The following is a 25,064-nucleotide window of genomic DNA, read 5'->3' on the forward strand; positions in this document are numbered from 1 at the left end:
AGAGTGACATCCACTTATCCACCTTTTTTTTAACTTATTATAGTGCAGCAAAAAACTTAACTGAGTTAACCTAGAGTTAAATTACCTTTCAACTTTTAACTTTTTATTATTGGTGCATATTAACTTAACTTAACTGAGTTAAAAAAAATCATTAACTTGCCCAGCCTTGAATATTTTCATATAATCGGCGAAGCAACCGTTAAAGCAGGCATGTATCTATTGTAGTCTACGTATCCTGTCGCAGCTCGCAAACACATGTGTGCCAAACTTTAAGTTTGAGTTCTATGGTCTATGTTCTGTCCATTATCAAGGTGGATTTATTTATTTATATTTATAAATCTATTTTGGTCCAATGCATTCCAATATCCATCATAACAATTGACAAAATAAATAATATTAAAAATATACCTAGTTACCTACCTATATATACAATGAAATAACGAATATTAGTATATTATTTTCAATTTTGTCATGACGTATAATATTGTAATGTATTTCATCATCATCATGACAAAAATATAAAATATACAAGGCAAATCGCGCATGGCTGTTGGGCCTCCGCCACCAACTAATTGATCAGCTGATTGACTAACGATTCTATTATTGATAAGGGTATTGAAATATTATATCAGATTATGTACTGTCGTCCTGTGATAAGAGTATAAGACTGCTGCAATTGTTGGGAAATCCGAAATTATATGACAAAGACACAAAAAAGACAACAAAATTGGTAATTAACAATAACAATTATAAGTTATAAGTATAACAAACATTAATGATTAATCCTTTCTCGTACTACCACAGGATAAATTTAAAATTACTAGATTAGACAGTTTTTGAACGATCAACGGAGTACGTCATCTTAACTGAACAATATTCAATAGTGCTCATTCAACTTTTCAAGTACGGGATCATTTTAAGTTCAATAATACGTCAGGACAAGCGCATGAGTTTGAGAAATTTGTTTGTTATGCAATGTCTGTGTCTCTTTGTGTGCTGAGATTCGAACTGACAGAAAACGATACTCGACCAGCCGAAGTACAGCAGCAAATATTTACCAATTGGGGTAGGTACCTTCAGAGAAGTATATTATATAACGAGCCGTGACAGTGATGTTAGGTGGTTGTATACAATACTTATTACACTGTTTGCTCTACGACCAACAGGTTTTTTTAATTATTTACCATATTTACATAACCGATATAATTATGTTATTGAAGATGTAAGCCCCAGCTGACCGTTGTCTATATTGCGCGTTAGATAATTAGTAAACGTTTGAGGTAACCTGCACTACGCTGCAATGTGGACCTGTCATAGGTAACTAGTGTATGTGATTTTCTATTAAATAAACTCTTATTAACTCTGACTAGTGTGTTTAAGTTATTTTTAGCTAGTAGTTTTTAACAAAATAGATAAGGATTGAATTATAATAAGTTTAAGCGATAATAGTTTGTATAGGTAGATAAATATATAAAGATTATTTTATATATTGTAAATTCTGTTGTAGATAAACGAAAAATTATGTCTTGCCGTGGACAACGTAAATCCAGAGAACTAACAGTGGAGACATATGGTCCTATTGATGGCACAGCACCCGTTAAACCATTAATGGGAGAAAACTCTAAAAAAATAGAATTTCTTAAAAAGTCAAATGTCAAAGTATTAAATTCTAAAGGATCAAAGAAAAGAAATAAAAATAAACGAAATCATGATGAAAACACGTCAAATGCTGCAGAACTGATCAATTTCATTTCAGGAAATCCATTTGTTGAAGTTACCAAAGGTGTCCTACATGTTTATAAAGAAAAGTAAGAACTGACACATTAAGTAATTAATTTTTTTAATTTTAAACCTAAAGTTATAAGTATACTGAATAGAATTAAGCATAGCCTGCATTCAGTAGCGGCTCGTGCTATGGTCCCAGGACCACATGATCTACCCCAAAAAATGTCATAAAAAAATGATTAGATTTCTATAATAAACTATCCACACATGAACTACCCATAGTTGATTATTAATTATTGTGAACATTATTTGGGGTATGTACCTTTAACAAAATTAATATTTTTTTCCAGCCCGTATACTGTGTAGACATCTTATAAAATTATTTGTAAAATTGTGCACCACTTTATGTGAATCTCTTAAGTTGCCACTGCCTGCATTGTAAATAACACTGTAATTTTATATTATGTTGGATTGTTTTTTTTTTTTACAGTAAATTAACGCCAGTTGACAATGCAAGTAATCGTAGTCAAATGATATGTATTTTGTCTGTTCCTTCAAACATGAACTGCCATGACTTACTTAGTTTCATAGCTGCTTGCCAAGAGAACATTCATCACATACGAATAATTCGAGATGCTGCAGCTCTTAATCATCAATACATGACCCTTATTTCATTCAGAAGCCAAGTAAGCCTAACATATTAATCGCTCATAAATAACAATTTAAATCATGTTGTAATACCAAAGGAAGCGACAATGGATTTCTTTCATTCGTTTAATGGTATGCCTTTCAATTCGTTAGAACCAGATTGCTGTTGCAATTTGGTTTTTGTATCCAAAGTTGAAGTGATAAAAGAAGATGCACCGGGATCTAGTGCTCCTCCATCTCAACATACAGAACTTCCTGTGTGTACAGTTTGTTTAGAGCGTATGGATGAATCAGTGGATGGCATTTTAACTATACTCTGTAATCATTCTTTCCATGGAAGTTGTTTGACTAAATGGGGTGGCAATACCAGGTAACAAATCTACTACTTGATAATTGTTTTTGAATTTTAAAGTCAAAATCAATTGTATTTTCTCATTCCAGTTGTCCAGTATGTCGATACGTTCAAACACCCGAAACAATTCCAGACAACCAATGCCAGGAATGTCATTCTTCTGAGTCATTGTGGATATGTTTGATTTGTGGTTATGTCGGATGTGGTCGTTATGTACAAGGTCACGCTTATAAGTAATTATTAGAAATATCCAAGTAACTATTAACTGATGTATTAACTCAAAATGTTTAGTCATTATTTAGAAACATCGCACTGTTATTCTATGAACCTGGGAAATAATCGTGTGTGGGATTATGTTGGTGATAATTTTGTTCATCGTTTGGTCCAAAACAAAGGAGATGGAAAATTAGTAGAAGGAAGATCACCAGGAAAACTTGATGTACATTAAATATATAATAACAATTAATCAAAACAACATAATCCTATAAAATATATTTAATAATGTTGTAGGATACAGATCAAAAAATTGAATCCGTGCAACTTGAATTTACATATCTTTTGACCACTCAATTAGAATCGCAAAGGAAATATTTTGAAAGCCAAATGAAACTATTTGAAGAAAATACACTTGTTGAAGTAAATATCTTATATCTATGCATGATTATAATTTAAATTTAAAATCCACCACAATCATTGGTCTAAAATATAATTAATGTAGTGCTAGAATGGCTGTCCTAACTCTTTAGAACCTCTTCATAAATTGTTGTCAAATACATACAAAAACATTATTAGTTAAAACATTTGAAAATTTAATTAGCTTTTAAAATAAATTAATAAAATATTATTTCAATAACAAAGTAATATATTACGCTATGACATTCTAATCAGTGTGAAGTTTCCTATTTTAGTATTACAGTATACCTTCCCATACCGGGTTACCAATTTTAATACCAAAATACCTGTATCCGATTACAATACCTGCTGTCAACCCTAGAAAGGTCTCAGGGTAAAAACCAATATTTTTTTGTAAGCACTTGGGGACCAGATTGGATACTCGTTTGCTCAAACAGTTTAATCTTAAATATTCCTCGGTATACTCTATGGTCTACAATCGGTTATGGGTGATTAAAATAATCCATAAGTTATAGAGTCAAGAGAAGTAGTCTAAAATAACCGATCAGTACCAAAAACTGAAAAATTACTCTGTCTTAAATAAGTATAACCTCAGTTGGCAGGCTTCAGGCGTTCTCAGGAGCATCATTTTAATATTTTAACAATTGCCTGGCTTACATTTAAACATAGTCATAGGTGCAATTTCAATTTTTGACTTGAAATGAAACAGAGTGGTGGGTGGCTTTGCCCGCCACATTCCTTGTTATAATACCTTTAATGGTATATTGTGTGGCAAGGGCGGGAAATGGCCTTCCCGCGCGAGCCACACATACTATTTTTGTCACGCCCCTGCGTTCATGGAAAAGGTTATGCAGGGATCTATGCAACAATTATAGACTATTCTACAAAAACAATTTCATGGGAGACATTTTATTTTATTTCAAAATTACAATTTTCACTTTGTATATTTTATCATTGTAACTGATAAGATTATTATACAAATTGCGTGAAATAAACTTACTAACGCATCGTTCGACGCACTTATCTAGGAACAGTGCAAATTAAATATGTTTAAATGTTTATGCGTCATGCAAGCAGGTTATACTATACATTTAAGATGTAACCAAAAGTTTATGTTTTGTAAGGACCGTGGTAGGTATACATTTTAGTTTCTGGTTGTGCAGGGGATACGTGCTCGGCGGCCGGCACTTTTGGGGATTTCTTCTTTTCCGCCCGGCACTTGGGGATTTCCTCTTTTCCACCCGGCACTTTGGGGATTTCCACTTTACCGCCCGCTGGACGGTAAAAGGACGCTTTCGAACGCTTCAACCGTGGTCGAAAACCAAACTTTCGGTGCAGGCGTGACAAAAAATACATTACTTTATGTAATATTATATATTTTTTTCTCACCCATTTTCCTACTTTTAATATATTTTAATTATACATCTACCTATTACTAAAAATGAAAAAATAGTTTTATTAAAACAAATTACAACATTTAGATACCTATTTATGTATAAGTATATATTATTATAATTGTAACATTTTGGCGGGTAGTTACAATAAGAGATTACAATAAGTTTTAGTGTGACATTAGCATTGACAGCGAAGGTATTGAACTGGTGGCTGGTGGTTTATGCAGGGCTCTTCTATTTTTATTTTTGAGTGACAGAGAAGGTCAATTTCGAAAATGTCTTTATTGTTGATATTGGGTTCTAGGTCAATGAAGAAAAGTGGAAGGGGAAGTTTGGTATTAAGTTGTAATACGTTAGTTACGTTTCTGGCCAAGAGAAATAAGTTAATTTTTTATATCATGTTATAGTGATGATATGTGATGAAGGTTTCTAATTACAGCTCTGAACAATTTATCTTATTTGAGTTAGTAAGTGTGGTAGTCTGTGTTACTAGACTGTAGAAATTTAATGACGATTCTATACAATTCAACTGTGCTAGTAGACAGTTTGATGTCATTAATCGAACTTTTATAAGAAAAATTATGACATTTAGTTATTTCCTTAACTTCCTTAACTTATACACAAAAAGAGCTTAAGTCTTTGACTGTACAAATAAATATTGGCGGTGGTCTGGTTTCAATAATTGTTTTGGTTCTACTAGTTATCCATTTAGGTTTCATTTGTATCATCTGTCGTGAGTAATGAAAAACAATTTTTTGATTTGTAATAGATTGGTTGCTTTGGATAATTATTTCAAACACTGTGTATATGAGATTTAGGAATTATTTTTTGAGGGATGGCTTTAGAATTATTTTTCTGCATGTTGTCGTTGAGGTATGTTATTGCAAGAATGTTAATTGCTGGCTGGCTGACTGTCAAGTTTCTTTTTGTGATCGAGATGTGGTGTTCGGCTGGGTGGAAAGTTGATACTTTTTAGAAAATTAAAGGGTTTATTTGAAAAAAAACTGTTGTAGATATGAGACGTAGTCTCAGAAAAAGAAATAACAGTGCCATTCACTGTTTCATTGTCGACGGTAGAAACCAAACTGGGGTTACTCTTAAATGAGAGAGTATAGGATAAAAAATTAAAACCATTTGTAACGTATCGTGGTTTAAAAGTTTAATGTTTAATAGATAAATATTTTATTTTATTTTATTTTAATTTGATATTTTATAATTTATTTAGATAAATAATGTGAAAGCTAAAGCTAAAGCTGCACTTGAAGACAATGAAAAGTTACAGAAAGTGGTCAGCAGTACTTCTAAGGACAGTAACATACTAGAACAGAAAATTGAAGAAAACAAAAAGCTTTTAGAACGTGTTAACACAATTACAAAAGAAAAAAATCTTTTAGAAAAAAAGGTATTTTGACATTTTAATTTTAACAATGAAAAATAATATAAAAATGCAATTTATTGAGCTTAGATAACAATTAACATTATATTATTAAATATAAATAAACAAATAAAAATGTGGGAAAGTGAGTTCTTCTGTACATTAAGTGTTGTGTGGGTCACGGTAATTTATGTGTTAAATTTGAATTCAATGAAATAAAATCATTGTATATTGAAAACGATTCTGAGCAAAGACCTATATTACTAAGTAAATATTTTTAATTTTATGACATGTATATTTATTATTTTATATTGCTATTAAAATTATTTATTTTCCTTAAACTAATACAGTAGGTGAAATGAATTTTTGCCGAAAAAATTTCATTTGAAAACGTTAGGTATTGTTTGTATAAAATATAATAATTAATATTTAATAATATACTTTAAAAGTTATGAGTACCGGTAAATAATATTTTTAAATAATATCAAAATAACTAAAATAAAATTGTTTTTCTTTGTTTAAATATCTAATTTTGGATAAATTTGAACTTAAAATATCTATTAAAAGAAATCTTGTTTTACATTTTCAATTTTTAGCTATTCAAATTAAACATTTTATAAATTTTTAACTAATAATTCGTATATTTTTGTGATTTTGATGAATATTGTCAAAATTATAACTTTAAACGCTTATAAAAAAAAAATTGTGCCTATGTATCTATGATATTTTTAACTAATAATATAATAACTTATAAAGAAACTTATATTAAATTGTTAAGCTCTTGACCAAACAAAAATGTTTTATCTTTAATTATAGAGAAAAACAACTAAAAAAATTTAAAATTTAAAATGTTTAGGAATTGCTCAAAAAGAATCAACAAATATTGAAAATTTTATCATGTATGGAAAATTATAATATAAACATTTGGAGAAAATTTAAAGAATTTTTTGAGTTACACCAACAAACAAAATCAATTTTCTTTTTTAATGCGTTTTGCCTAAAAATTCAAGTTTTTTCCTTATGCTTTTGTAAACTTCTGAGAATTTTATATTTTTGACCCACCAAAGTACCTACTAGATTCACTATCCTATCAGAAAAATGTTGAAGTAGAAAATTTAAGTATTTGTATTTTTTACTGGCACAAAAGTGTCATCAGACACAAAAAAAATATAAATATACACCATAATCAATACATTGATAGCTTTGCTTGGAATTTAAAATTATGAAAATTATGATTTAATAATGGCTATTATCATTGTTGTGGTTATTTAGGTTCATAATTTATCAATCAAACTAGACCAAACAAAAATCAAGTTAGACGAAGAATGTCAAATTAACTCAGCATTACAGACCAATCAAAATGAATGGCATATTAAATTTTCAAATTTGGAAAAAGATTTTAGTAACTATAAAACTACTAAAGATCAAGTAAATATTTTGTGTTTAAAATTTAAATTACTGTTTAATGTTTAAAAATTTGTAATTTTAAAGGTAGTGAGTGTTGAGCGTAAAGTATTAGGAAGTAATAACAAAACATATCTTTTTTTTTAGGAAATAGGTGAATTGAAGGAGCAAGTTCGTGATCTCATGTTTTTCTTAGAAGCTCAGAATACAATCGACAAAAGTGTAGACCGGGAAGACATTGTAAATGGTTCTGTGATTGTGGAACAGCAAAGTTCATCAGGTCACAACAAGACTCCCAAAAACAAAAAACACAGATAACAAAAATAATTATAATCTTTTTATCTAATTTATAATATTATATAAAATTATGTCAATGTAATAATTTTTTTCATTTTTTGAGGGAAATACTAAATTTTGTTATTCAAATAGAATAATAGACGACTGTTGTAAATTGTAATTGGCAAATCATATCTTCAAAGTGTGGTTTTGGTATTCTTTAATATGTAATTTGCACAGATAAAATATTATAATGAACTTTGTTTTTATTTTTTAATACAGCAGCTGAAATAATAAAGCATAATAAGAGCATGTGCATGTTATGTGTTGCAATATAGAATTAAACCGATAACCCCTATACGATGTTTATAATGCATTATAATCAAGTAGGTATTCAAGTGCATCTATGTAATATTATGTATTATAGTATGTAATATTATTTTTCATTGCACTAAATAGATAGTCATAAGTCATGTGAGTGCCACTGCACATGCATAATAATATATCCTTTCGGATTACCTATGACTATTAAAACAATTTTCTTGCAATTTAAACTTAAAAATTATTTTTTATTAATAAATTATTACAATATAATGAATATCATTATTATTATTGTGTTAAAAAATTACATAATATTCATTATCGTGTCATTAGCCATTTAAAATATTCTTATCCCCCTCATCAATCAATGCTTATATGTGGAATCATATTTTTTCGTGCACTTATTTTGACAAATTATATGAGTACCTACCTAAAGACTAAAGTCCTAAAACACGTAGCATGAAACGATCACTGTGTATAACTAGTATGACAGTATTACACAACTGACAATATTAACAAACGTAGAGCGTAATTGACAACGTAGTATCATGCTCGTTCGACAATCGACTATTGTCATTTTTGATATTATTAAATTAGGGCTGACGGTATTTTCGGTATACGTACCGGTAATTACCAATATCTTAGAGTACCGGTAAACCGTGAATCGGTAATTACCGTTGTTACCGCTATTTTTATTATATTATATTATTTTTATATAATCGTAATGACTAATGACATAATATAATAGCCCTATCCTAGGTTGGAAACTTAGAAACTTTAATATCATTATTGAAATAATTGTTTAGTAACCATTGATAGTTGGTACCAAAAAAGTTCCACTCAGAATAAATTGTTTTTCATTGTATACAATCTAGATTTATCATTTAATTCAATGCATCCATTACAGTTACCTAATTAATGCCGAGGGACACTCAACGCTTATAAGTTATAACTATCTACCTAAGAGGTTAACTACTTCATGTTTTTTTTAATATTGGTATTAAAATATTTTGTTTAAAAAAACACAATTTACAATTTTTATATTACTAATTATTAAGAGTGAATAATATAATGTCCATATTGTTTGCTGTTTAAGTGCAAATTATTTGCTTTCCTTAGCACAAAACTGAATGCATATAATAGATCCTTTGCAGGCACGTGCCTGATTTTTTTATACACACGTACGATGTACCAAATTTTCGTTCGCCCGATTCAATAGTGTGTTGTTAGTTTTGATATTAAAGTGAATTTACCTATTATAAAATGTAAAAGTAAAATTATTATCTGGGGCCCTACGTAGGCTTTTATTGATATTATTTTTAAGTAGGTAAGTTATGATCATTTTAAAATGTACAGTTTCAAAAAGGTCATAACTTACTAAAACTAATAATATCAATAAAAGCGTATGTGGGGGTCTACATAATAATCTTACCTTTAAATTGTATAGTAGGTCAATTCACTCTAATATCAAAACTTACAGCAGACTATTGAATCTGGTGAACGACAATTTGCTATGTCGTACGTATGCAAAACTGTTTTTCTCGGGAAAGAACCGAGAAGGCTACAGTCATAAGCTCATAACTAATATACGACATTTTCATCACATAGGTAAAAATGAGAACTTTGTGCTGTGAAATATCGTTTTTATTTTTTCTACATCGAAACTAAAAAAAAGTTATTCAAGTTCGGAAGACACAAAAATAATGGATTTTGAAACAATACAATTTTTTTTTCGTTTAAGTGACATCAAAAAAATAAAAACGATATTTCACAGATAATGGTCTCAACTATTATACTCGTGCCCATGACATAACATGCGCCAACGAGTAGCGCTCTCTCAATGGCACCAGTATATAATATTGTAAATCAATTTGGAGTCTAAATTATCACTACAGCGTGAGTAGTTACATCTCGCACAAAACAGGTTGCTAAATTTATAAGCCGGTGACAACACGTCATGCGGGTGTACCGTCTACTTAAATAGTGTTTTTAAGTTTTCTATCTATTATTAGACGTGTTATTGAGTTATCTCAAATTGTCAGGTGACGAATTTTTATAAAATTTGGAAACTTGTAATTTAATTACAATTTACGGTTGTTATTTATACAAGGTAGGTAGGTACCTATAATATACATTCGGTATTCAGGACAATTAAACGCCATAATATTTAAAATATTAAAAAATAAAATTGAGGGGGCCACTTTAGGCCACTGAAATTTCTTAGGGCTTAGGGGGCCAAGCTTCTTAGGGGGGGGCCTGGCGTCATGCCTGATCCTTTGAGCATTAAATTCCGAGGTCTTAAAATCTAAATATATGTATATGTAACTTAATTTGGTTCGCAACGCAACCACTTTTAATCGAAACTACTGGACTGCTTTCAATCAAAGTTATATTATATCAATATATTGTATGATATAATATATTATTATATTAATAATATATATATATATATTATTTGCTTTTTTTATAGTGTGGCTCACACTATAATATGAATTTCATACTTGAAACACGAAGTAATACTTTTTGTTTCTCGCACATTATTGAAATAAACAAAATTATCCGGCAACAACGGTTTTAATTTTAATTCGGACGTCAGAGACCAGAAAAAGTCCCTTTTTAAAAATTGCATTCTGTTGGTTTATTAATGTCGAGTTTAGAACCGATTTACTCTCGTGAAGTTAATGCAATTAATTATTAAACCGAAACTCTTCAAGCGCAGGCGGAATGGTCATCTCGATTGGATTTGTCCACAAAGCTAGGCACAGCGGCCCGCGACTTGCCTGTGGACTGAGGTACACTCAGTACAAAATACACGGAGGAGTGCCGTATAGTATAATATTCAATTATTGTTAATTTTCTCCCGGTAAAAGTCGGGTATAGTGTAAAAAAAAAAAATACATTTTATTAAAATGTTTATTGTAATGTATAAATGTATAACAATTACTATTGCCAAGAATAATGGCTATATTATATAAAAAAATATATAGCTAAACATTTACGTCGGCAACGGTTATCAACGTGTCTTTAAGTGTATTTATTGGTAAAATATTGTAAATACATAATTAACACATTATTACACATTATTTTCCGACCATCCGATTTGTTTGCTTCGTCTTAAGTCAAATGTTCGAGTGAAGATGTATTCGGCTACAATAATATTATGTCTATGTTTCTGCATCTTTTCGGAATCATTGGGTGGCCCGTGGTTTTGAGTCGCGTCCCCCCGGATCCACGGAAAAGAGTCCAACCTTGTATCGCAATAATTAAGATGAACGGAGTATAATATGGCCGCTGATTCAAAAGTTCGATCGATATGATCCATCTATTCAACGAGATTGATAGGTAGGTACCTTCAAGTGTATGATGATATCTTGACGAGATGAGTGTAGGACCTAAAACCTACCTTAACAATTACCGATCGACTTATGCGGCTCTTGATAGACTGTTGTTTTTACTTTGACGATCTATAATAACGTATTGGTGTATACCCAACCCTATGTCATCGCTTTCATTATGGTTGTTTTCTATTGTCGTAGTCAAATGGTGTCCTGTTCTCGTCCATTATATTACCACTTTGTCCCATTACAAGATGTGTGAAACACGATACCTAAGTACCTAACTGTAATACTGTATAAAGTAGTAGGCAATAGGCATGACAAAATAGATCTATTTATTGTATTTTTTTTTTTTTGTATACTATCAAGTATCATTTCAATGTATTGCATTTTTCCGAATTACATCATAGTATCATACAATCTAATTATTTTGCTAACTTATTTAAATATACTTCACATGTTTTCATGAATATTCTGAAAACAACAATTAAAATCTGGTGGATTATTTAACAACCATGCTTGTTGATAGCTGGAGAAATTAATGATCCTAAACAAATTATGGTGAACTTTTGATGGCATTAAGTATATTATAAATACTATTGTAAAAGCTATCGAAATCTGTTTTAATATTTTCTATGTTTTTAATCAGAGCCATTATCTCTATAAATATAGGTTGGATTAGGTTAGGTTACCTAGGTCGAAGTAATGAAAACATCAGCGCCACGTCCGGACCTCGGTACCACAATAATAATTGAAAAAAAGGTGGATAAGTGGATGTCGCTCTGCTGTACAGTAGGTTACAAGTGGGTCACTGTAATGGATGGTGTTAAATTTGAATTCAATGATATAATATCATTGTATAAGAAAAACTATTCTGAGCGAAAACGGTCAGTCAGCCTATGATATTAACAAGTATATTTGATGATATTATTGTGAATAAAGTAATTTATATATAACATATTTACTTGGAGCCTTGTTTAAAATTTTCAATCCTTAGCCATAAAAGTTAAACATTTTATACATTTTGAACTACAAAATAATTAATAAATTATAAATTTGATAAATGTTGTCAAAATTTGAACTTTAAATGCTTATAAAAAAAAATTATGCCTATGTATTTTTAATATTTTTCAACTGCTATTAGAACGATATATCAGGAGCCTTATATTAAATTTTCACGCTTTTTTACCCAACAATAAAAATTTTATTGATATTTATAGAAAAAAAACTAAAAAAATTGAAAACTGACAATGTCCGTAAACAGCTCAAAAAGAGTCAAATTATTTGGAAATTAATATGGTGTATAGAAAATGCTAATATAAACATTCAGTAAAATTTTCAAGTATCTAAAGTCATTCGTTTTTTAATTACAATAAAATAAGAAAATTGTTACATGAGAAATCGAGTGAATATCAAATGTTGTAAAAATATAAATTTCTGACGCTCATAAAAATTTAATTTAAGTTTCTTGTAGACATTGTTTTTTTGATAAAGGTAGACAAACTTATGAGTAATCTTATATTACATTTTCAAATCTTAGATTTAAAAAGAAAAATTTGTATGAATTCTCAACTCAAAATAATTTGCTAATTTTCGTGATTTATCCGTATTTTGTAAAAATTTGAACTTTAAATGCTTATAAATAAAAACTTTGACTAAGGATTTTAAATTTTTTTCATCTGCCTTTGAAACAATAGCCTAGGAGCCTTCCATTAAATTTTCATGCTTTTTTACTCAACAGATAAAATTTTATTGATATTTATAGAAAAAAAAACTAAAAAAATTTAAAACTGACAATGTCCGTAAACAGCTCAAAAAGAGTCAAAATATTTTAAAAATTTTATGGTGTATAGAAAATTCTAATATAAACATTCAGTCAAAATTTCATGTCCCTACGGTCATTTGTTTTAGAGTTACACCAAAAACCAAAATCGATTTTCTCGAAAACAGATTTTGCGTAAAAATTCCCGTTTTTCCTTAATTTTTCTTTTGTTTTTCACGTCGCTTTTGAAAAATACTGGGAAATGTTTACTTTTGACCCCCCCAAAGTAACAACTAGATTCACTTTCCTATTAGAAAAGTTACTGTTGAAGAAAATCCAAGCACTTTTACTGTCCTAAAAGGTGATGACAGACACAAAAATTAAAAAATTAAAAAATTAAAATTAAAAAATTAAAAATTAAAAAAAAACACACATTATTGTAAAATCAATACATTCATCGCTTCGCTCAGAATCTAAAAAAAAAGAGTTAGGTTACACATTAGCTTCTGTAAAATGTTTAAAGAACATCCATGAGATGCAAATGCACTGCACTCCTTTGCACTCGCAGTGGCGTATTTACGATTTTGTCTTGGGGGGATATGTATTTATATTCTATCAGCCCCACCCCTCAAGTTGCCTTAAAACAGTGATAATAATATCTTAATGATATTTTAAACACAAAATACATTACAAAATGTACAAAATATAATCCGTTAACCGACAGGTACCTATAGGTTGAATGGTTTTGCAATATATAAGCATCATATTATGTGGAATTTGAACATTATTACTTTATTATATTATTTATATACATAAGTAGGTCATATTTTTTATATTAATTATTAATATGTAAAAAACAAAATCCATTTTTCTGTTTTTTAGACTTCACTCATCAATGATTTCACCTGGTATAATTTTGATCTTCTGGTCAGTGCCGTCCAACGACACTATTCGTCCATAGTGTATGGTAGGTAGGTATAAGTTGTTTTGCAAATAAATCGTTAATAATATAAGTATGATCGATAAGGCGCAAGGACGTGCCTTTATTGGACAGGATGCATTTAAGGTATAGTATACAGCGAGACAGCGTCTGTTTACGGCATTAGCCTCAACAGAAGAATCAAATAGATGAATGCGAACACCACGAAACATATCCTGTCGATTACCTTGGCGAGTTTGTGTCGCTCATTCAAATCGGCGGTCTGCGCGATCATCTCTTCGGATTCGCAGAGCATGTGACAATCGGCCGCCGAACCCTGAAACGAAAAACGCATCGTTAATATTATTATATTTTGAACGTCGTAAAGGTTTGGTTCGTCGGGACTCTGGGCATCCCAGCGATCTAAAACAAACATCTAAAATCGACGTGGTCGCTTGTGTCGCTGCTGCCCGCTGGTACGTACGTTTATCTCGATGCCCAAGTACACCAGGTAACCGGAATGTAGGAACCAAGTAACCCCGTGTGGTAGTGGTTTGCTCACCACGGACATGCCTTTTACAGCCATGGACAGCACCGCGGTCGTGGCGATCAGTCCCAAACTGTAAGTGTAGTAAACGACTGAGGGAAAAAACAAAATTTCGTCATTGACATATACGTTTTAATGACATTTCGGTAAATGTGGCGAAGTGCTTAAAATATATTTCGTGAAAAATACTTAGAAATAATAATGCTAGGTAGATACTATAAAATAAAATACAGGGAATACACCCACCAACTTCTTATTTTTAAAACATACTGAGCGATGAATGTAATGGTTATAGGTTATGGTCACAATGACGTGTGTTTTTTTGTCGTGTCAGAAGACCACACTTTTTACATAGGAAAAAATGTTTCAATCTTTAATATTCAGGTTGTGGCTGTAAATTGAATCCAGTTTGTATTTATTTTTTCAAAATAGTTGGTTAGAGATTTATAATAATATGATAATATATTTGGAAATTTTTAGCAACAATTAGTTACGCCTACCGTACTGTACGTCCTATAGTAATATAATTTATAAATAAATTATAAAATATCATTAAAAATAGAAGATGGTCTGACCAGTCTAAACAGTCTTCGCTCAGAATGGTTTTTCGTAATCAATAATTTATCATTAAACTCAAATTTAACAAATCCATTACAGTGACTTACTCAATGGAGTCGAATGTCGAAATCTACCATACTCTTCAGTATTTTTTTTTTTAGTGACATTTTTATTTTTACTGTAAATTGTTTAGCAAATGATTTTTTTGTTGTTGGAACTTTATTGATGTATATATAAATCAAAGTTCGAACAAGTAGTTTCTGTGTTATTATTAATCTAACTTTATATCTTCAGGTTATTAATAATGGTTTTACATAGACAATAGACTAGAAAATATAATATTATGCACAATTTTTAGACTATTACCTACTTCTATAATTCTCGGATAATTTTCATAGAATAAAAACTATCTTAGGTTAGTTTTAATTAGTATAATTTTCAAATAATCATTGCCCACATTTGAACCTATTATCATTAAACATCTCTTTAATTACTTAATAACTCAATTGAATTGCAATGTTGACATTAACATTTTCAATTAAATATAGTCTGCGTAACAAATCACAATAAAAAGGGTGGTAGTGCTGGTTTGAAAAAAGTTTGTGTCACCAAAACCACAGGACTACTCCTTAAATGCCATAAATATGTAAGTATTTGAAAACTGTATTCACTGTACCCACTTAAAATATACAAATATCAGAATTTGAATAAAATATGCAAAATTTAAAGACAATTGGGAACGAGCTTGTTTGGTGGATCACCCTGTAGTCTGTACACATGATAATATATTGATACAAATTACGTGTTAATAATATTATTATATTAATTATTACAAATCACATAGTTTTGAGTCATTATATTCGAGTGGGTAATTTTTATTTATTTTTTAAATATAAGTATAATTTATCGCAGTGTGTACGTACCAATCAGCGGAACAGTGGAAGTGACAATCGGTACTTTTGTGTACACGACCATAATGGCCATAGTGACGAATAGTGCGTTGAACAGGTTCACAAACAATTTACTTTGATTGTCGGAGTACGGGAGCCAAAATGTTAGTAAATTAAACGAAATACTGCCTGTGGAAAACACAAAATTAGCAACAAAATGTTAGTACAAGTTTATATTAGTACATATTATTATGATTGGATTTACGGATGGGCACTTAAAGTAAACTTTTCGTCTAGGTGTACCGTTGCACGTTTTCACCGAAATAACCACAGTAGTTACTATTGTTACCTAACTGTTCCCCCATCACAAATTATGCTTGTTGAGGAGATGTTAATTATTGTTCATTTTGATGTAATATTAATATGTTGTATGTTGTTATATTGACAAATAAAAATAATAATATATAATATAGGGCAAAGGTGGGCAAGTTAATGAAAATAATTAACTGTGGCAAGTTAAGTTAATTGAATTAAATTTCCTTCACTGAAGTTAAAAGTAAACAAAAAAAAAATTCAAATAAAAAAGTTTTAAGTTGAGATAGAAAATAAACTTAACTTAACACAGTAAAAAAAAGTTATTTTTTTTCCATTTACTATATGTTTAAGTCATTAAATGTCCTTGATTTACACAAACATTTATCAAGACGTTTAACACTATAAAAAATTAGATTATTATAATATATAATTGGAAAAAAAATTATCGAAATCAAAAATGAGTCATCGAATCAATACTCTTTAGACTCTAGTTGGTTCCGCATGACACGATATTTTCGCTTTCAAATAAACGCTTGGTAATTAGTAATAAATAGGTACCTAGTACCTACATAAACTAGTAAGACGTTGGGTATATTATTGAAATAATGAAAATAATAATAATAATATGATTAATGACCTAGAAAATTTATTGGGATTAATATATTACATATTATATTAGATTCAAACACATATAGTAAGTAGGTTAAAAGTTAAAACCATAGCAAGCGCTACTTGATATTTTTCCTCCATATAAAGTGAATCTATGAATCATAAATATGTTTTTTTGATAAAGTTAATACGTAACCTTGACAATGAAAACCTTACAAAAAATCGATCAGAAATAAAAAAATTAGTATCCAGCCCAAAAATGTATATTTATTTTAAAATTCACTCATTTCTACATCATTGATAATATTATTTATTTTTTAATAAGTATATACGCCCAACAATTTGGGCTCAGTTATTTTTAAATTAGTCCAATAAAAAAAATACCAACATGTGCTTTTCTAAATATTAAACAATAGTACCGTTAAAGTAAATCAGTAATTTTAATCGGGTTCAGTTATCATGAAAAAATCTAAATTATTTATTGGGTTACCTGAAGTTAACATTCTGTTGATCGGTGCGAATAGACTTTAATTTTGACGATAAGTAGGTGTTTAGAACGTTTTTGACACATGAGTATTAGTTTGAGGGACGTATAAAGTAATTATGCCGGTTAATAACACATAATTAGTATTTTCAATGTTTAATTTTAATAAAATCATTGATCTGTGCAAACCAACTATTCTAAACAATAATATACATGCAACTTAGACTTGAGTAATTTTTGACAAATATTTTTAAGGAAACGTCTTTTGGTAGTTACTACCTTTGGCATGTGATTTATATTTTGTCCTGCACACTCAACCCATAACAACAACTGATCATAATATGTCATATAATATTTTGGGTAAATGAGCACAAGCCATATTCTATAACTATTTCTCTGTGCTTATTTTTAATCTGGTCTACGTATATGATATGTATAGGTATACTTATGTGCGCATACACACCTACTGAAATCGTACAAATTGAATCGTGCAATGATAAGTATGAATTATTTTCGCAAATGTGAAGAGAAAATTTGTGCTCTGATGCAGTTTATCTCGAACAAAGCCCTGTTTATTTTGATAAGCACTTGCTTTACAATAAGTCAAGTTAAAAAAAAAATGATGTTTTCTGTGCTTTCTAGTTATTGGAGGTCGAACTTTCGAATAACTTCTACAGAACTATAGTAGGTACATATGGTTGCGAGTAGGTATATCTATATGGCTATATTGTATTATAGGTATTATGTGTATTGTGTTTTTGTGTATAATATGTTGTGTATACATTTATATAAATATTATATTGTGTAATGGTTTACAAGGGGGGGGGGGGCGGCTTGATAGCCAACTTAAATCAAATTTTAATCCATCTACATAAAAAATACGAAACTCGAAAATCGAAAACAAGAAATGGGTACTCACATAGAGCTGGGATATAGAGGACTGACTTATAGGGATGGACCTTCCGCCTGATGGTAATATTGTATTCGATGTCGATATACTGTTCGTCGGGACAGCAGTCATAGTACCTGATGTTTCTCTCCTTGGAAACGTTAGTGATGTCCCATTCCGAGTGCGAGCTAGCCATTTCTACCTGGAAAAAATATTGTATGGAACCGTTACCGTGGTTAAGACGCACTAGGTCATCTACAACGTGCCATAATAATATGATAAGTGGGCGCCCAGAGGATTTTTGAGAGCATGTTATAAATTATAAACTTATAATTACAACTTATAATAATATGTAATTTACTAAAATTATACCTTCCCATCAACTTTGACTCAACTCGAATATAAAAATGCAAATGTCTCGCTGACAAATATATTAAGGGCCTGGCCACCTGGGTATGTATAATTCAAAATAGTTTATATTTTAATTAATATACTGTTTATTTGTATACGATTTGCTTTATATTAATCGAATAATATTACCAGACACCGGTATACACGATACACCTATGATTTTTGCACCAAGTGAATGTAATTGAATATTCTTTGAGGGTCATTTATTACAGCTCAGCCCGTCGTCCTTATTCTATATAGTAGAATCGAGTCCTTTATCATTTATTTTGTCCTACATAATATGCACATTTAGAAACGCAGTGAATAGCAGTCCAAAGTCCGTACCAATGAGAATATGGAAAATACTGATATCTTAAGAAGTCTCTCCCCCCACATCACCTCTTGGCCGGGGTTACACATGAATTCTGGGCGCCACCGATGTACAATATAATATACGTAGGTAAGCATAGTTAAATGGGTGTCACCGACTTCTTCTCCTTCGTCGATGGTCAGGTTCAGGTCTCTGCCCAAGTACAACCACGACCCGAGTTTCAAGACTCCGGTCTGCGTGTCGTGAGGCCAGTTCGTTGTGTCCGTCTTGCAATGTATAATGTACTGCACCGGTTCAACCCATATCACCCCACCGCTTCTGTTCAACACGCTGTTGACGTGCGTCCGATCGTCTTCCATGTTGGCGTCGACGCTAAAAGTTCAGCGACATCCGTTTTTGATGAATGTTTGTTTTTCTGTTTTGATCGACATAAGTAATTTTCTAATATACCTACTTGTTGAACGCCATGATGTCCGGGTGCCAGATCTCACGGTGGTCGACTATTATGGAATTCAGGTGTTCGTATTCGCTTGGATTCCAAGTCAACCTATCGTCGATCCAGTTCTACACCAATAACAATAATAATACATAGTTATTTTCAGTACACAATAAGTATCCAGGAAACCTTTTTCTACTTATAACTCGATCGTACGATATTAATATTATTATATTGACTAGGCTGGGTATACTGCAAAGTGTATTAGCAAAAAACCATAAAGCGTATAAATAGTGAACATACGAGTATGTAGGTAAATTAAACTTGTAAACATCTCTTAAAAACAAATAGTGACTCAAAATAACTAAAACGAGTTACGAATATTAGAAAATAAAATAACAATTATAGATGTAGGTATAACACAACATAATAATATGCGTAGGTAATAAAACAGTTATAATATTTTCATCATACTATAATCACATGCTGCAGGTATTGTCGGCCATTACAGGTTTACACGTTTTTTATCTCTCGCAAGTAAGAATTATCACTTTGACATAATATGTGTATACTATATAGGTACAAATGTACAATATCGAAGACTAATTAATTTTTAAATAAGACGATAACAACAGTGACTCAATAGCTTTTCTCGTTGAAATAAGTAGTTTAATCTAATATTGATCACTATAGTTTATTAGTTTAGTTATTCTTCATAAAAAAAAACACTTACCGCTATGAACCATGTGCTGAGTATCATTTGAGATTTTTCATAATTCTATAAGACATTGAATATGCGTAATTACTAGTTGAAGGATTAAGCACTTAATTTTAAACAGAAAGAAAAATATAATATTTACCAACTCTGCACTTTTTACCAACATTTTCATGTTTACTTCTAAGGAGTTTTTATCCTGGGGGGCGTAAGGTTTCACTATCTTGTCATAGTTCTTAAAAATATTTTTTCTCAAGATATGTTCTACTGTTGAATTGTGATTATATATCTGGACTTGAAATAACAAATATAATTTTAATATAATAATAATAATAACAATATTTTATTTATAGAATAATATCCCAATTTACAATAATATAATATTTTATAACAATTTTTTACAACACAAATACAATTATAATAAAATATTAATCTTTATTCTTAATTTTAAAATGTTGTCATAATAGTAGGTATAGGTAATCAATGTGATAAGTAAATTATTTTATATATTAAATAACAAAATCTAAACGTCTTTTTACATTGTCGCTTTTTCCAAATCTGTCAAGACTCTGGGCCAAGGAATGTGAACGCGTACGGCTCTCATGTAATGATGAAACTACAAAAAAAAATCTGTCAAGACTATATTTAGAAGCTAAATTTAATAATATCAGGATCTGTTGAATTATAAAAAAATATGTCTAAGGGGCCCTCTAGGCCCCCCGTCGCTAGATCCGTCCCTGGGTAAAACTGGCAGTACTTTCCTGTCTAATAGCATTTATACTTTTAAGTTTAAACTATAATATAAAAGAAAAAATATAAATACAACTATAATTTTTATAGAAGTATAGATAATTAGAAACTTTTTTCAATTATTGATGTTTATTATATAATATATATTCATGTTAACCTTTATATACTTTTATCAACATAACTTTATAATATAATAATATACAGTCCACATAATAATGCAATTTAATAGAGTAAATTATTTAAACGGTCAACAATTATTTTTCATATTATTTCTATTGTCTACGTTTTAACAATTGCGCCGAATGCTAAAATAATGTGTTCATAGTTTTGCTATACTGTTTTGTAGCTAAATAGCCTAATAGGTACTATCTATTTAAGACCACAAGGATCGTAAAAAATATATAAATTGCTGAATTATCTTTTGATTTTAATTGTATAAATTTGGATATTGCCTTATAACTGTGCTAAAAAAAGCCCACAAGTGTGTAGTTTGTGTAGCTATAATAATTATGGATAGCCCAATAGTAGTCATTGTTTCAATTTTCATGCAATCTATAACTACAAGTTACTAACAGAATTGATTTACATTTATAACACATTTTATACTTTCAAGTCTTAATAAACTACGTATATAAAATCGAAAATTATAAATAAAATTAGAATTTTTTTAGAAGTATTGAAAATTAGAATCTATTTTCAATTATCGACGTTTACCTTTATATGTATTTACTAGGTAATATAACTTTGTACACAATCCTCGCAATAATGCAAATTAATAGAGTAAATTATTTAAATAGTCAACAATTGTTATTGTTCATAATATTTGTATTGGGTTCGGTTTAACAATTGCGCTCAATGTTATATAGGTGATAAATGGCTGAATAATGTGATCAAAGTTTTGTAGCTATATTAGGTATACTCGTATACTGTCTAATTAGGATTACAAGAATCGTAAAATATACATAATTTTTTTATTTTAATCGTATAATACGGATAGTATGGACATTGCCTTACCTGTTCTAAAGAACGCCCACAAGTGTGTAGCTTGTGTAGCTATAATAATTACGAATAATCCAATATGACGAGTGCACAACATTGTTGAGAGAATTCAAAAACCACGAGCAACAACGATCTACCGAAAAAAAAACAACTTGACCGGTTGTGTGAACGTATGTGCGCGCGGAATACTGGACAATTTAGTTACGAACGTCCGTGATTATATTCTGTCCACTTGAGTACAGGATACGAAATATTATTCAATTAAATGTGATCAGAGTAACTCAGAATATTGTCCTTGGGATCGTATTTTTTATTCATATTTCGCCATTGACAGCATTGTCGGCATTGTCTTCAAATCAAACGCAATCCCAACTCGATACACATACTATTGTAGATACAATGCAGCTGGATAATTTTGGAAGTTTGTACGGTATTAACAATTTAAACGCATTATAAAGGGTTTTAATTATCGCCGTTCACTGTGATATACGATGGACAGACAAATAATTAAAAATAGTAGGGGTCGCGGTGTTGGAAATCAATATATTATTTTAAACGACTGCAGTTGTTGAATTCGAACCAAAACAGTGTTGTGTTTTAATATTATGATTTGTCGAATCCGACACAAGTTGAAGTAAAATTGAAATAAAATGACCAGATCAAATCTATTTGATTTGTTGAAGGGATTGTATTGACATTTAGATAATTTTCTTTAAAGAATTTATATTAGTGTCATCTGTGTTCGTGTAGGTATTATCTGTTGTACCATTATTATAATGACAAGGAATTTAAAAGTATAAGCGTTTATTAAGAAAAAAAAATTGAAATTAATAAGACTACTGAAAGATAGTGGAATGACATATTTTTTAATTGAAAGTGTTAGAATGAATTTACCATTGTATGGTGGCTGTACAATGTTGCACATTAATCTAATACTCGTGAATTTACCAGTTATAACTTGTACTCATTAAATAGAAGCTTTGCGACGCGCTGTGTTATTTTTGGTGGTTGTTTAATTTATTTGATACTCAGTAATTCCTTTAGTGATATTTTTTCAACTGTACACATGCCATCTTTGGCGTAAAATTTTATTTTGACATCAATTAGTTGATTATTATTTAAAAGATATCATAATAACAGTCACATATGGCCGTTGTATATTTTTATACAATATACACAAATAATAGCACACTACAGACTATGCATTTATGATTTAAATTATTTTAGACACATTTTTATATGAATATAATATCAAATATAAAAATATATATAATCTTAAATTATATTATTTCTTATGATATTGAAACATATAAACTATGTGGTTGGTAAGATTTTTCACACACGTGTTCAAAGATAACAATAAGTATAAAATACTTAATAACTGAAAATATCTTTACTTAGAAAGTTCAAAATACAAGTAGGTATTTGATGTTTTCAGGTGCAACCACTTTATTTGAATAAATGCATGTTGTATTAGATCAGTGTTTCTCAACTTTTTTTATTATACGCCTCTTGTAGACTTTCAAAAATCTCACGTCTTCCCCAACAATTTAAATTTAAAAAAAAAAGTTGATGATGTTTTTTTGTTGTTGTTATTATCAGTAATATGAGATGAATTACAAAATATGTGTGATTTAAATAAATAGGCATAACTTGTTGTTATTGTAGGGATCGTAAATTTGCACATTTTATATTTTATTCTTACAATTAAAATTATTTTGATCAGGGTGTCGATTATCATTTTTCGACTAATGTTGGCCTTGTGTTTTATTTAAACACTGATTAGTGATTGCCGATTAGCATTGACATATTTAGTTGGTATATAAGAACGTTTTGTTAATATATAAAAAGTAAAATCATAATGAAAATAGTCGTAGATCATTTAAACGATTTATGGAATTAAGAGACGTTACAAAAACAATATTAACTTCTGTGATTAAACCAAAGTATTTATGTTAAAATAATTTGTATCTAATATAGGCTATAGCTTATAATAACCTTATAAAATCAAATTTATTATTTATTGTTTTTTATTAGTATTTTAGAATAAAGGGGTAGTGTAATTCCATTGCAAGATAATGTTGATTGTGGTTTTACTAATTTACTGGACAATTATATAAATTATGCTTATTATTGGTTATACTGAATGCAATTATTAATTATTTTTAGACAAAACATATTTTATAAAGGTACTTTTAACTTCAAATCATAGCTTAAAATATGCAAATGAGGTTTGGAGAGTACATCTTTACTAATATATAAAGCTGTAGAGTTTATTTGTTTGTTTGTTTGAACGCGCTAATCTCAGGAGCTACTGGTTCGAATTAAAAAATTATTTTTTTTGTTGGAAAGTCCATTTATTGAGGAAGGCTATACGCTATATAACACCACGCTACGACAAATTAATAGAAGCCTGGGGAAATGCTCAAACAGGGATTTTGAGATTTACGGTGGAAATGTTTGTTTATATAAATGGTCGCTATTGGTTATAGAAGAAATAATTAATAGATAAAGTATTTATTTATTATTGGTTGCCCCATTGGTTAATCGGGCAAATCAGGTACAAGGGGATGCATCAAATCGAATGTTCGCACATTGCCTACCAGAGTGGCTGATATGCACTTACTGCAGTGAGTTACACCAAAAAGGAGTTGAAAAATCACAATTTTTTTGAGAGTTGTCATTTTTTATGGGCCACCAAGTGCGCAGGAGCATCTAGTCTTTTATATATATAAATAATAATAATAATAATAATAATTATAAGAATTTTTGTAATCAATAGCAGTCATTTAAATAAACAAAAAACAAAATAAAATAAATGTATTATAATTACACAATCACGCATTTTCTACGTACGAATTTGTTTTATTGTGCCGATATTCTCATTAACAATACCGTGCCACGACCATGACGATCAAATACTTCACGACAAAGCCGTAATGCAACTAGGATTAAATTATATATAAATATAAATTAATGTTTGTGTGAAGATTAGACCTCTGCGAAG

The 25,064-nt window shown here is 29.8% G+C and overlaps 2 protein-coding genes across 3 annotated transcripts; one reads left to right on the forward strand and one right to left on the reverse strand.

Annotated features, from left to right (window-relative positions):
- Positions 1–627: 627 nt before the first annotated feature.
- LOC132951015 (BRCA1-associated protein) lies at positions 628–8,130 on the forward strand. Its single transcript, XM_061022683.1, has 11 exons — positions 628–730; positions 805–1,066; positions 1,508–1,808; positions 2,216–2,411; positions 2,472–2,743; positions 2,815–2,958; positions 3,017–3,164; positions 3,236–3,361; positions 5,978–6,154; positions 7,400–7,555; positions 7,679–8,130. The coding sequence occupies exons 2-11, from the start codon at positions 976–978 to the stop codon at positions 7,847–7,849; spliced, it is 1,782 nt and encodes a 593-aa protein (XP_060878666.1). The 5' UTR covers positions 628–730; positions 805–975; the 3' UTR covers positions 7,850–8,130.
- Positions 8,131–13,998: 5,868 nt separating this feature from the next.
- Positions 13,999–22,260, reverse strand: LOC132951118 (acetylcholine receptor subunit alpha-like 1). Of its 2 annotated transcripts, none has more exons than XM_061022834.1 (9): positions 22,073–22,260; positions 20,454–20,602; positions 20,327–20,371; positions 19,612–19,721; positions 19,316–19,529; positions 18,467–18,638; positions 16,173–16,328; positions 14,629–14,783; positions 13,999–14,481 (listed from the first exon to the last, which is right to left on the reverse strand). In XM_061022834.1, the coding sequence occupies exons 1-9, from the start codon at positions 22,152–22,154 to the stop codon at positions 14,320–14,322; spliced, it is 1,245 nt and encodes a 414-aa protein (XP_060878817.1). In that variant the 5' UTR covers positions 22,155–22,260; the 3' UTR covers positions 13,999–14,319. The 2 variants fall into 2 exon arrangements, with proteins under 2 accessions (XP_060878817.1, XP_060878818.1); XM_061022835.1 differs by having other exon boundaries at positions 20,454–20,597; positions 22,073–22,209.
- Between the last annotated feature and the right edge of the window lie 2,804 nt (positions 22,261–25,064).

Source organism: Metopolophium dirhodum, chromosome 8 (assembly GCF_019925205.1).
Source record: "Metopolophium dirhodum isolate CAU chromosome 8, ASM1992520v1, whole genome shotgun sequence".
NCBI lineage: Eukaryota > Metazoa > Arthropoda > Insecta > Hemiptera > Aphididae > Metopolophium > Metopolophium dirhodum.